We start from the raw sequence: 13,288 nt of genomic DNA on the forward strand, positions 1-13,288 counted from the left end.
ATGAGTGACAAGTACACTGACTGGGGAGGCCGCCTGGGAGGAGACGGAATTGAGCTGACCTCAGAGGTTTGGGATCCGGGGAGACTGCCTCTCGGGCAGCAGAGAAAGGAGATTCCTATAAACGTGTGTGAAAAGCTTAACTAAGATCTGTGGGGTGAACATCTGCTGTGGCAGAGCAGGCACTCTTTTATGTGCTGTGAAAGGAAAACACTCTCCTCCTGCCTGTCTCCCTACGTTCAGTACTCTGTTCAGCACAGGGGTGGGGGGGGTGGTCAGTAGTAGACGCTGGGGAGGGGTGGCTGGAGACAGACGCTGGGGAGAACAGGTAGGCTGTAGCATCGCAGCAGGTTCACTGCCACGTGGCTGGCATCTCCCCAGGTGTCCTTTAATCAGGAGCTGGGGTGGTCAGACCACCCAGGTCTGATGACGCCTCCCTCCATCCCCGCAGGAGATCGATGGCAAGGCCCTGCTTCTGCTGCGCAGTGACATGATGATGAAGTACATGGGTCTGAAGCTGGGGCCTGCACTCAAGCTCTCCTACCACATTGACCGGCTGAAGCAGGGCAAGTTCTGAACAGGGAGACGCAGCCTAGACAACCGAGGGATCGAGCAGAGGGGCCATCCTTCTCCCAGGAAGGAGGGCCATCGGCCCCCTCCCGGGCACCTCAGTGGGGTCCGAGGCTGCCTCAGGACTCCAGGAGGCTGTGTGGAGCTGCCAGCACTGCCCCTCCTGCCATGGTATGTCCTTCCATGAAGGGCCGAGACGGGCATGGGGCCCAGGGTTGCCACTGCTCTTCCCCTCAGCCCTGCCTCGGCTCTGAGGTCTCCTGTATTTATTGCTCAGGCCTGGCCGGCTTCTCCCCAGGAATTTAGACTGAACGCCTTCCAAGTGATGGAGGAAGGGGCTGACCCCTGAGGCCTCGGAAGACGGGGCCCTGAAGTGACACTCGTGCCCGGTCCCCTCACCACCCGCTGGGCCTGGTGTGGCTCCCCATTACCCCATGGCTCCTGCCTTCTTCTCACGAGATCCGCGGACTCCAAACTCATGGTGCAGACCTCTACCTTTTTTAAGAAAAGATCTTTTCTTATTAATTTATTGTTTCTGGCACTTGGGCAAGCCCTCCAGTTCATACCCCTCTCGCTCCAGACACTGGGTTTCAGGAGGAGGGAGACTGCCCTGCCCCGGCCCCAGACAGGCCCTCTCCAGAGCGGTGTGGCCCCTTTTCAGAGGACATTACCTAGGGTCCCTGTCCCCTTGCCTCTCTTCCTCCGCTGGGCCCTCTGCAGCCTCGGCCTCATCTGTGGGAATGGGAGTCCCTGCCCTGCACTGTCCCCACCGCAGCTCCCTTGCCCTGGCCAGAATTTCTGCTGAAGAAGGTTGGGCCCAATGATTTTAAGCCAAGAAGGCCCTGAGATGGATGGGAGAAAGGGGTCTCTAGGCTGGAGTCTGGTTGTACCCACTCCACTGTCCACATGCTTCCTTTGTAAGCAAGTCAGCAGCACAGCTGCCCCCGCTGCCATCTGGACTTATTTTATGTCAATTTGTTTATAAATAAAAAACAATATAGATGCCAGTGTCTTTGTAATCAGTCAACAGATAATCAGCGTGCCTCCGAAGGGCAGGCCACTCCCCTTGTCTTGGTCTTTGCTCCTCGTTTTTATCTATGAGGAAACTTGGACAAGATGCTCCCTGAGTTCTCGTGACTCCAGCAATCCCTAGAGAACAGGCTGTCTGCCACGTGCCCACTGGGGCCCCAGCATGGCATAGCCCCTGGGGAGACGGTATGAGGTCCATTCTCTGCCCTCAAAGGGCTTTGTGCTCTGGTGCAGCCAGACAGCAGTGTGGAGGAAGCAGCCACAGGAAGGCCGAGCAGGAAGGGCAGTATTCGGGTCAACAGCTCCAAGGAGCCTCAGTGGCAGGGGTGAGGAGAGATGCAGGCCAGCCTGCAGGGCACCTCCTGCGCCGTCCAGGGGCCAGTGCTCCAGTCCAGAACCTCACTTCCCTGTTTATAAAGGGCCCCAGGAGAAGGTGTGGGGCAGCAGCACAGTGCAATGTAACCTGATAATGACTAACACGTTGCTGTGTGCCCCACCAGCTGCGCCATCTGAATTAGAACGATCTCATATAATCTTCACAACAGGCCCACTTTATAGATGAGGAAACTTAAGCTCTGATCAAATAGCCAGGAACTGCCAAAGTAGGCATTTAAAGCCCAGGAATCTGACTCCAGGGCCAGGGCCGAGGTTCCAGCCAGCGCAGCTGCTGTATGTGATGCTTCAGGTGGGTCAGTTCCCTCCTGTGGGCCCGTCTGGCTATGGGGGGTTCGACGAGGAGACCTCTGAGGATCCTGCCAGCCCTCACCAGCGACTAGTTCCAACGTGGTGTTCTCCACTTGGCCACTGTGAGGTTCTAATCATGGGCCCCGTGAAGCAGTCAGGGTCGGGGCTGCCGAACTAGAAGCAGCCCATTTTCCACAGACTCCTGGACCTGTGTCCTGTGAGCTGTGCTCTTTATTCAGGGTACTCCCAAAGGGGGCCTTATTGGACCCTGGCGACAAACTTCTGGATGTAAAGGTGACGCCAGCGTATGCAGGCAGGCCAGGTGTGCTGCCCGGCCGGGCTTGTGGAGCAAAATGGCTCCCACCCACCCTGTCCCTCGTCAGCAGGCACACTCACCTTTCCAGGGAACACTCGTTAAGGGCTTCTTGGTGCTAAGTCGTTTGTGGACGTTAGCTCGCTTAACCCTCGCTTACAGCTCTCAGAGATAACCACCATGTTCCCCCATTTTAAAGATGAGGAAACTAAAGCTTAGAGAGGTGAAGTTATAACACTTGCCCCAAACGCCACAGCTAATGAGGGGTGCGAGACAGCATACTGCCTGCCACACCCACCAGGCAGCCTTTGTCTTGGGTCCTGCTAACCATGCAGACTCGACTCCCACAGGCTACACTGGGGGTGGCGCTCACGCTGCAGACAGACCAGACACCCTGCCAGCATGAAGCAGGCCTTTCCGGTGGAGCAGTCCTTGCAGAGCCCACAGTCATCCACGACCATTCTTTGTTGCCCAGGTGACAGCTCAGGTGCAAGGGGATAAGACATGTTAGGGAGAAGTGGGGTTCACCCTGGTTTAGAAGCATCGTGCCACAGGGCAGCCAGTAACTCCCTAGTGCCATCGGCACAGCTTCCAGGTCCCCGTCAGGGACGTGCCTACTGGGTCCCTGTGCTCAGGAAGCCCTGCAGGAGGGCTATTTACAGTCTCTGCACAGCACTCCTAGACCAGGTGATTTACAACTAGGGGTCATTTTTATCATAAGCACTGTTGCCTTGAAATGGCTGACATTCCATTTTTATCTGGTTTCCAAGGAAACAGAACTAGAAGGGTAACCAGATGTCAAATTCTGCAGAAGGGGAAAGGATTTGTTACCATTTCACTCATGCTGCCCTAACCTCTGGGGTCAGAACTGAACGTCATTTAAGAGAACAAGCAAAAAAAAAAACCCAAAACCTCGACTTCTGAAACTGTTTCACAAAGCCAAGCCTTCTAATAGTGACCCAGAGTCATCCAAAGAAGCTGAAATGGTGTCCGGTGGGTGAGACCACACCACTGATCCCGACAGGGCAGCCACCCACAAAGCAGGAGGGCATGTGGGGAAGTGGGACTGGGGGACAGAGGCCTCCGGCAGCAGCTTCCTGGGCCCACCCTCATCGCCATGACAAGGAGAGACATTGACTCCGGTGCTGAGGAACATCAGGAAGGAAAAACCCAGGCACTTCAGGAGAGAAGAGCGCAGGCTCCGCTCAGGGCTGAATCCTTGGGGAACCTCTCTGCCCCATCCCCACCTGTGGTCCCTCCCCACCTGCCGGCTGTGTGGCCCGTGTCCCTGGGCTCCGCTCTGTCTCTGTTGCCCAGGCTGTTAGTGCTAAGCGGAAGTGTCCACAGCACCCTCTTCAGCATCTTTGTGGAACAACCCAGAGACCCTTCTCTGGGCTGTGTTACCGGTGGGCCAAGTGGACATAGTTTCTGCCCTCGTGCCTGATGCCACGACCCCTCCTCAGAAGAGCCACAGGTGACTTGCCCCTTGTCTCACAAATAAAGTTGAAAGCGCAGAAAACTGTCTTGCCTAGGAGACTCCAGACGCTCCCTCCTGCCCCTGTTGTCCCTCAGCTTTTTTGCAGCCTCCTTACCTTAATGCCCCATCACCCCATCCCATCAGGGAAGCTCCCCAGCTGGAAACGTCCAGGCCAAGCGTGAGAACTGTGTGTGTGTGTGCTTGTCCTCCAACACCAAAGCCACCGAGGATGCTGCCAGGGGCCAGCGGCCAGCAGGTCCCAGGGTACAGACACCAGGCCCAAGATATCTGTGGGCAGCTGGGCTGGTCCTGTCAAAGGATGGGCAGGAATCAACAGGCAGCGCTGGTAGGCAAGGGGAGGAGTCAAGACTGAGGCTGGAGCGTCCCGGGGCCCGGATGGCGAAGGCTGCGTCCGCACCACTCTTCCCCTGAGTTCCAGTCTGTTCTCCTGACAGCCTGTCCTCTCCCACTTAACGGCTGAGCTCAGCCCGCGCCCCTGCCCCGTCCCCTGCCCCTCAGCTGGGGTCCCTGGTTGGTTCGCGCAGACACCCGTGCTTGCTACGGTGTGGAGGATCGCAGCCACAGGCGCCACCAAGTGGACACTCCAGATAACGTGAGAAGAGCCCTATCCCAGCCTCCCTCTGCCCCTCATCTTCGGGCCCGCCTTGCATTCTTTTTTTTTTTTTCTCATTCTTTTACTTTATATATTTGTTTACATCTTTATTGGAGTATAATTGCTTTACAATGGTGTGTTAGTGTCTACTGTATAACAAAGTGAATCAGCTATACGTATACATATATCCCCATATCTGCTCCCTCTTGCGTCTCCCTCCCTCCCACCCTCCCTATCCCACCCCTCTAGGTGGTCACAAACCACCACCGAGCTGATCTCCCTGTGCTGTGCAGCAGTTCCCACCCACCTTTCATTCTTAACTTTAAATTCAAGAGGTTTTCTTCCTCCAGTGCCAAGTAGGGGTTGTCAGTAAGGTCACAGACATCCAGTGAGAGGACTAAAAGGGGCTGCTGTTCCACAACGCTGAACTCGTGTCCGCCATCACCCAGCTGTTAGCCTGAGATGCTGTAAATAACCCAGTTTACACTGCGGTGCGTTTCAGTATGTGAAATATCATTTTGTAAACGCTTACAATGAAAGACAATTTTTACCCCCGCCAATAAAGAAGTGGAACTGATGTTCAGCTCACGTAAGGCTGTTAACAGAGCCCAGGGAAATATGTAATACAATCGTTTAAAGAGATTTCCAGCAAGAATGGGGAAAGATTTGGCACTCAAATCAGTTTGAGTTTCATGCCAAACAGCTGCCTGATAGCGAGGCCCCTAGAGAAGTATGTTATGTTCACGTGTTCGTTATGTTCTCTGGTACAGCCACGTGTATGCTCATCTGTCAGGGCGCCTCTCCCGGCCAGCTGTCTGTCTCTGCATAACTCATCATGACTCGAGTTAACCGTCCAAGACAGCCACAGCCCCCACTTGTTACTGTGAGAGCAGCTCGTGATTGCAGAGTCCAGAGAGGTCTGAAAGAAAGGGGGAAGCCTAGAGAGCTTAGAGCCGTTATTCCGTAACTCTCGGCCGTGGATGCAGAGGCGGGTCAGCCCTGGCTGCTGGGTCCCTCCCCCGAGCCTCAGTGCCACCACCTGGGGCCTCGGGCCTCCTCCTTTCCTCCACGCCACTCCTTTCCTCCACTCCTTTCTCAAGTGCCCCACCCAAGCTTCTGCCTCAGTCTCTCAGGGAAACAAATTCATCGGCATCTTCAGAACGGCTGCTCAGAGAAAGAGGCAGCCTTCTCTCCATGCTGTCAAGCAGCTTCCCCAGTCTGCAGTATCCGCTTCTGGACACCACCACCCACCCCTGTCCCCTCACCCCATCGAGACTTCCAGAAGCAGTGTGGGAAAGTGCTACCTACATCTGCATCATGAAAAGCACTTTCAAAGCCCCCACCCACCCAAGAACAGATTTCTGCATCACCCGAGTCCTGGTCCCCGGTCAAACAGCAGGTGACAGCCCTGTCCTTCAAAAGACATGGCCGCGCCTGACCTATTTCTCAGGGCTCTTCTGGACAGCAACCTCCATCTCTGGCAAAGAGAAGAGCCTGGTGTCAGGGGAGCCATGGAACCAGCTGCGTTCTGATCCATTCTGGGAGCAGCTGGGCCCTGTCCGTGCTCAGGGGAGCCTGGGATTGGTGACTGAGGTGGGGACCTGCGTGGGCAGGAGGGCCCGGAGAGACCTGACAGAAGGAGGAAGTATGTCTTCAGTCCCTGGATTCTAGGAGCTGCCCCGAAGAAGCCCCACACGAAGCTGCATGAGATATCCGTTTACACTGGGGTGGGGAGTAGGGAGGACTTTTCCTGGCTCACCTGCCAAGCCTAGAAGCATTGTTGACTCTCCTGAGATCACAGAGGTGGCTGCACAGGCCCCACCCACTTCCTACAGCCCTGGTTCCCCCTCCCTGAGCCAAGCCCCCAAGCACCCTGGGGAGCTGCTGGGCAGGGGGCAGGGGTCTGTGGGAGCGGAGGGCTGGCACCTCCCACTCTCCCCCAGGAACCGTCAGGACATGAGAGTCACAGGCCTCCCTATTCCTCCTATTCCCGTTTGCCCTGAATGTCCCCACTACAGCAGTGGTGGACCCCAGGCCCTGACTGCCTCAAGTATCCAATCTGAAAAGACGCAGGCCAGCGGTACCTGCCACGCACACCGGAGGCTGAGTGTATGGGGGCGAGTGGAGGGACTGGTGTGTACACATGTGTGCTCAGCTCAGGAGTGAGGAGCCCTGGCCTAGCGGGAGGTGGTGGGCGACATACACGAGGGTCCAGCTCTGACCCTCATTCCGCCCCTCCTCACTTCTGCTCTCTGGACCCAAACCAGAGGATCTGGTCTAGATGAGCCTCGTCGAACTGTACGTATATATGCAAAGGCCATTGTTCTGGGGAGGGGCCGTAGCTTTCATCAGTGTACCCAAAGCAGAAGAACCTCGCTCTAAAACCCGCTGACCCAGCCTGACCCCTTCAGAACCTCTGCTGGGCTCACCCCGGCTTCAGAGCAGGCAAGGAGAAGCACAGGGGGGCCACAACCAGTCCTCAAAGCCCTGGGTTAAGGATGCTTCTCCAAAGGCCCCTTGAAAAGGTTTCTCTGGTGCCTGGAGGCTGGGCAGGAAACCCTGAAGGCATCTAGGAGGCCCCAGCCTGTGGATTGGTGAGGGAAGACAGGCCCACTGGGGCCAGTGAAAGGATGGGGGGAGGCGTGCCTCAGAGACCTGCGTTCCGGTCCCCTCTGCCCCGCTGGGAGCACAGGCTCGCAGTCCTCCCTCCTGCGGGATGGAGCGGCAGGTCCACATGCTCTGTTCTCTGGCTCAGCCCTGTCTGACTCTCCTCTTTCCTGTCCGAGGCTTTGGGCGGGTGGCAGCCCTTTCCTGCCGGCCCTCTGCCCACCCTCGCTCTCTGGCTCCACCCAGCCCCCGCCAATCTGTGAACCTCCCGGGAGCCTTGGCCCCTCCGAGTCCCCTGGGAGGCCCTGGGCTGACCCGAGAGCCCAGGGCCCCGGGAGGAGTGGCCAGCGGTGAGGAATCCCAGAAGCCCCTCCGAGGGAGACCCCTCCAGAGACCTCCAGGAAGAGATCACCGCGACATAGGTGCAGGAGCCCCTCATGGAGCCCCCAGGCAAGCGGCCCCTGCAGGAGCTCCCCGCAGAAGAGTCCGTGTCTGAGGACTCAAGTACCAAGGCGGCTCCCAGCAGGCATGTTCTCTACGTGGGCCACCTGAACCCCCAGTTCTCAGTGCCTGTGCTCGCCTGCCTGCTGCGAGACGCCCTGGAGCAGCTGGAGCTGCTGGTGGCGCGGGAGCACATCCAGGTGGTGAGGCAGCCACGCAAGGCCTACGCGCTGGTGCAGGTGGCCGCCCACGAGGACACCCTGGCCTCCCTGCCCTGGCGCCTACGCACGGCCTTGGAGGAGCACCAGGTCATCCAGGAGCTGGTGGCCCCTGGGAAGGAGCTGGTGCTGGGTGAGGGCCGGGAGCCCTCAAACCGCAGAGAGGTGAGCGAGGCTTTCCCCTAGCCTCACTCGCGGCAGGCCTGGGTGTGGATGGCCTGTGCTGGGTGGGGGTGAGGGGTGCCTTGGAGAAACTGGGGACAAATCTGCAAACTTGGGGGCTGCTACTCAAATGACTATGGTCCCAGAGGGACACTGGAGGGACACTGACCCTTAGAGTTTGCCTCCAGCCTGGAAGCACAATGAAGGAAGACCCGAGTATCGAACCCTCCCTGGGCCCGTCTGCATCCGGCCTCTGGGCTGGGTCAGCCCAGGCACGAGGATACGCAAGGGTCCTGGCTTTCTCCTTGGCCGACCTCATCGGTTCAGTTGCAAAAACCAACACCTGCTCTGCCGGGCAGTACAGCAGAGAGTAGAGGCTCCACCCTGCCCTCAGGGAGCCCTGCTTCTATGAGCCAAGAGGGGGCAGACCTGGAGCTGGAGGAGGACCCAGGAGGGTCCTCCCTTCTCTCTGGGGACAAATTCCCCGGGGAGTGAAATCCAGGCTGGGGCTTAGGCAATGGGACAGGCACTTGGGGAAGGACGTCCCCAGCAGAGGGATGTGGCGCATATGAGGGGACAGGGTGGGGATGGATGCATTTGCAGGGTGGGAAGCCGGGTGCTGTCCCTGGAGCTCGGGCTGCCGGGGGACTGAGGAAGAAAACCAGGCCAGAGGGCAGGGGCCAGGCCACCAAGGGCTGTGAGACCAAGGCAGAGGCAGCAAAAGGTCGGCTTCTGTGGGGGTGGGAGGGAAGAGTCAACTCACTTTTGAGGCGGTGGTAGTCACTCCGCAGGATGGGTGATCTTGGTTTGTCTTTTCCTTCGGGATGAAGACTCCATGCCATTTAAACTGTTGCAGAGCTAAACAGCTAAACGGGCTTACATTTCAAGACCTGTGGCCTGATGGCATGTTTGTATGATAGCTGGTGGTTTTCTCAAGTCTCCGCTAAGTTTGTCTCCGCTGGGAGCTGCAGGGCTGGTAGGGATGTGCCTCTCATCACTACACCCCAGCCCACACTGAGCTCCCAGCCCTGGAAGCCACCTCTGGAGGCTGGAGGGCAGCAGGGAGCTAGGGAAGGGTTTTAAGGGAGGAATGACAGTGTGACTTGCATCTGGGGTCAGCGAAGAGGATGGATAGGACGGGGAGAGCCTGGAGGCAGGGAGTCCGATGGTGAGGCCCAGAGCAGGGAAGTGGCCCTGAGCAGGCAGCTCCCAGAGCCCTTGAACAGAGCAGAAACCGTGAAAGGGACTCAGGAGGGCCGGAGGAAAGTGGAAATTCAGGAGGACTGGTTCAGCAAGGCTTTCAGGGAGATCAGGAAGAGGGTGGCATCTCTGGGAGCCCCTCTCAATTCAGACATGCAGCTCTGTCACAGGGGACCTCAGGGTGCCGAGGTGTCTCCTGGGATGATCCAACCCTGCGCCTCAGAGGCCGACCCGTAACCCAAGTGGGAAAAGAATGGCTGCAGGTGTCCCAGGTCCCACCTGGGAAGGACAGTTCTTCCTACCCATGTGCAGCCCATAGTTCACCTGGGCAGAGGGCAGCCTCAGGGGAGCACTGGCTGGTTCCAGCCCCTGACCCAACAGGGTTTCCCGCATTGGCCTTGGGATGGTGGGCAGAATTAGCCCCCTCTGCCTGGGAGGAGCGTCAGGACGCCCGTGTGGGCTGGGCCCTGGGTGGATGGGGCAGGTGGACGGGGGGATTCTGGCTGCCTGTCCCTCCTTTGGCCGCCAAGGTCAGGGCTCCCGGCTCTTGCCTGGGCCCATATGCCCCGCTCTTATCCCCCACCCCAGCAGAAGGAAGACAGCAGCCCAAGCCCCAGCCCCAGCCCCATCCTGGGCTCCAGGCCCCGGCTGGCCTGGCTCGCCGGACCCCTTCCTACCCAGGTCCCCACCCCACGGCAGGACTCCCCAGGCCGGCCCAGTGGCACGCGCTCAGACAGCGCCATCGCGCACCAAGAGATCCTGGGCCAGGAGCGCCTCTTCCAGGGCGCCTTCCTGGGCAGCGAGACACGCAACGTGGAGTTCAAGAGGGGGGGCGGCGAGTACCTGAGCCAGGCCTTCAAGCACCACCTGCGTCGCTACGTGTGCGCCTTCCTCAACAGCGAGGGCGGCAGCCTGCTGGTGGGCGTGGAGGACAGTGGCCTGGTGCAGGGCATCCGCTGCAGCCACCGTGACGAGGACCGCGTGCGCCTGCTGGTGGACTCCATCCTGCAGGGCTTCAACCCCCAGGTCTTCCCTGACGCTTACAAGCTCACCTTCATCCCCGTGGTCAGCACCTCTGCCACCGGCACCCCCCTCAAGGTGAGCCCTGCACCCAGCGCCCCCAGGCTGCCCCGGAGCCAGAGAGGCGGGATTGGGGCTGCACACCGTCCGGTGCAGCGCCCGCAGAGCTGCCGTTGCCCTTCCCCAGGTGATCCGCCTGAGCGTGCACGCCCCCAAGGCCCAGGCCCAGCCGCAGCTCTACGAGACGGACCAGGGGGAGGTGTTCCTGCGGCGGGACGGGAGCATCCAGGGCCCCCTATCCGTACGCGCCATCCAGGAGTGGGGCAGGCAGGTAAGTGGCCCAGGCCAGGCAGGCAGGGTAGGGGCCACGCTGGCCCTGGGTCCCTCGGCCACCCACTGGGTAGGCTCGCAGCTGTCAGGTTTCCTCTGGTGCTCCCCAGGGGCTGGACTGCAACAACCCCGCTACCTCCGGTACTCCTCTGCGGTGTAGCTGGGGCCGCCGGGATAGTGGAATGTTGAAGTTCTAAGACAAACCAGAGGGCTGCGTACTGCATTTGGGCGGAGGCCCTTAAGACGGGGAGGCAGTGAGTGCTGGACACAGCACTTGGACACAGTCCCAAGGAAAAGCCTTTTCAAGAGAGAAACATAGGTGACAGAAAAACAGAAGAGGCCAAGGGGCTGACAGAGAGGGAGAAGGACATGGCGGGGGGCTGCCAGCCTGAGCCCGCCCCGGTACTTGTGCAGGCTGTGGAGGACAGGTCACCCCAGCGTCTGGGATGGTGGCAGGACTCTCCCCGAGACCCCAGGGCTGACTTGGTCAGGGGACTTGGCTCCTCCACCTACCAGGGCCAGTACGGTGCCCAGAGACCGTAAGCAGGCCCCCCAGGCTCTCTGGGCCTTCCCTTCCTCCACCAGTTCAGCCCCGGTTCTGAGATGATGTCAGCTTAGGCACGCTTCTCCGATGTCCCCTCAGAAGTGGACGGCTGAGCTGAGCAAGCTGGAGGAGAGGCTGCGGGTGCTGACAGCCGAGAAGGAGCAGCTCCAGCAGCAGCTGCAGCGGTACAAGCCCATCTCCTGCACCTGCTGCGTCCTGTGAGGGCCCAGCGCTCTACCTGGAACACACAGGGCCGTCCTACTGACCCTAGGTCCCCCCAGTAAAACCAGTCTGGGCTGCTCAGAGGTGGATGGGAGCTCTGCACTTGCTGGCTCCTTCTACAACAGTGTGCTCACACGGGCTGGTCCCCATGTGGTGTCAGTCCTGAGCAGACCCTGATCTGTGTAGCTGAGAAACTGTGCTTAGCACGATCCCCAAGGCAACTTACTTTCAGAAAGAACGTGTAAAAACTTGGCCAGCGCTCTCCTTGGGCTGAGCTGTAAGGGACTGTCCCTCTGGGTCTCTGACTCCCGTTGGCTAGGCAGGTCCAGAAAGGGACTTGTCACCTTGGGAAAGCCCCTCTGCAGATGGCAAAGTACACTGATAACTGCGGTTACAGGGTGGACAGGCCACCCTGCAGACCCACCCCTGGCTTGCTGGGATTTGGGACTGTCAAAGCTCTGTAATAAATCACATGCCCCCAGGCAAGAATGGTTCTTTCTAGAACACTTGGCTGGTTGGATGCAGCTGGGTAGAGTCCCATGCCCAGCCCATTTCTGTCCAGGGGGCCCTGAGTTCCTCCCCCTACAAAGCTAAGGAGTAAGGGGGTAAGGAGCCTGGATGGTTGGGTCCCAGTCCATCTCTGCCTTGAAGACGGGTACCTTAGGGCAAATCACAATACTTCTGCTTTAGTTTCTTCATCTACAGGACAATAGGGGACAGCTGGCACCCTGCTTCTCTCCAGCACACACCAACACCTGCACAGGGAGGGTCTGACTTCCATTCCATGCACCCTCCAGCCACTGGAGAGGATTCCTGCTCTGGCCATTTCCCCTGTCATCTCCACCAGTGGAGCCAGAGGCTCTATAAAGCCAACATCTGCACCCGGGCAAGAATGGTTCTTTCTAGAACATGCCTGGGCTCAAAGACCTCCAAGAGCTCCCCATCTCACCAAGAGCAAAGCCCAAATATCAGTCTACACAATCCCCCCTGACTTGGCTCACCTGCCCTCAAGGCCTCCTGCCTCTTGCTACTGCATTCCAGCTACACTGACCAACTTGTTTCATGAGCACACCGGCCTCAGGGCCTTTGCACTGGCTGCTTCCACCGCCTGGAATACTCCACCCTCAAGTGGAGAGGAAAGGAACCTCCCTACCCATTCTATTGCAAATTACTCTCTTCTTCCCTGCTTCCATCTTTTTCTTTCTGCAGAGCACCTGTCAGTCACACTGTAGCTTTTATTTGTTGTTTCCTCCTCACTAGGATGCATGCTCATGGGGACAGGGATTTTGGTCTGTTTTGTCCACTGCTTTAAGTTTAGAAACTAAAACGTAGCTGGCATGCGGCAGATGCCCAGTAAATATTTGCTGATGAAAGCATCAAGGATACTCCTAAATGTGGGGCCTGAGGCCCTAGAAAACCATGAAACTTTGTCGAAGAGGGTATTTCACAGGACTGGGGGTCCATGGAACACACTTCAGTGATCCCCTCTCCCTCCCCCAGCCTAGAGGTCCTTGGCCACATCCATGGAGTAGACAACAGAGGACCCCTCGTGGGCCAATCACAACTGCTCTGAAACTTGGTTTTCCCATTTACCAAACACACTGGTTATAGGGACCAAAGGTGGTAATGGATGCCCATCTCATGATGGACTACCGACCCACTGAACTGCTCGGGGTCACTGACCTTAGGGCCTGAGCCAGCTTCTCAGAAGCCACTGCACAGAGGGGCTTCCCTGGTGGTGCAGTGGTTAAGAATCCGCCTGCCAATGAAGGAGACACGGGTTCGAGCCCTGGTCCAGGAAGATCCCACATGCTGTGGAACAACTAAGCCCATGCACCACAACTACTGAGCCTGTGCTCTA

At 58.3% G+C, this 13,288-nt stretch overlaps 2 protein-coding genes and 1 long non-coding RNA gene across 23 annotated transcripts in view; 2 read left to right on the forward strand and 1 right to left on the reverse strand.

Moving 5' to 3' along the window:
- Positions 1-821, forward strand: part of SCMH1 (Scm polycomb group protein homolog 1) — a 200,415-nt gene extending 199,594 nt beyond the window's left edge. For all 15 annotated transcript variants that reach the window (XM_033421987.2, XM_033421981.2, XM_033421989.2 and 12 more), the window contains one exon: positions 449-821. Coding sequence is in view for 13 of the 15 variants with exons in the window: in XM_033421981.2 (XP_033277872.1) it covers positions 449-574 (126 nt within the window). In the remaining 2 variants the exon portion in view is untranslated. The remainder of the gene's footprint in view (positions 1-448) is intronic.
- On the reverse strand, positions 23-6,399 carry LOC125963671 (uncharacterized). Of its 3 annotated transcripts, XR_007475966.1 has the most exons (5): positions 6,313-6,399; positions 6,054-6,160; positions 4,991-5,148; positions 4,186-4,379; positions 23-33 (listed from the first exon to the last, which is right to left on the reverse strand). It is a non-coding gene; the product is annotated as an uncharacterized LOC125963671 (long non-coding RNA). The 3 variants fall into 3 exon arrangements; XR_007475964.1 differs by lacking the exon at positions 23-33 and having other exon boundaries at positions 1,512-4,379; XR_007475965.1 differs by lacking the exon at positions 23-33 and having other exon boundaries at positions 1,512-4,379; positions 4,991-5,602.
- SLFNL1 (schlafen like 1) lies at positions 6,159-13,283 on the forward strand. Of its 5 annotated transcripts, none has more exons than XM_049706831.1 (5): positions 6,159-6,985; positions 7,488-8,114; positions 9,900-10,409; positions 10,519-10,662; positions 11,305-13,283. In XM_049706831.1, exons 2-5 carry the CDS (start codon positions 7,728-7,730, stop codon positions 11,425-11,427), a joined length of 1,164 nt encoding a protein of 387 aa, XP_049562788.1. In that variant the 5' UTR covers positions 6,159-6,985; positions 7,488-7,727; the 3' UTR covers positions 11,428-13,283. The 5 variants fall into 5 exon arrangements, with proteins under 5 accessions (XP_049562788.1, XP_049562792.1, XP_049562795.1 ...); XM_049706835.1 differs by having other exon boundaries at positions 6,159-6,981; positions 7,537-8,114; XM_049706838.1 differs by having other exon boundaries at positions 6,159-6,816; positions 7,537-8,114.
- Positions 13,284-13,288: the final 5 nt, after the last annotated feature.

Source organism: Orcinus orca, chromosome 1 (genome assembly GCF_937001465.1).
Source record: "Orcinus orca chromosome 1, mOrcOrc1.1, whole genome shotgun sequence".
NCBI lineage: Eukaryota > Metazoa > Chordata > Mammalia > Artiodactyla > Delphinidae > Orcinus > Orcinus orca.

Excerpts from the sequence above, each read along its gene's own strand:
- SLFNL1 (XM_049706830.1), top strand. The coding sequence starts at position 7,728 with ATGGAGCCCCCAGGCAAGCGGCCCCTGCAGGAGCTCCCCGCAGAAGAG. Across the intron at positions 8,115-9,899 it reads AGCCCTCAAACCGCAGAGAG|CAGAAGGAAGACAGCAGCCC; the intron begins GTGAGCGAGGCT and ends CCCCCACCCCAG. Across the intron at positions 10,410-10,518 it reads CCACCGGCACCCCCCTCAAG|GTGATCCGCCTGAGCGTGCA; the intron begins GTGAGCCCTGCA and ends GCCCTTCCCCAG.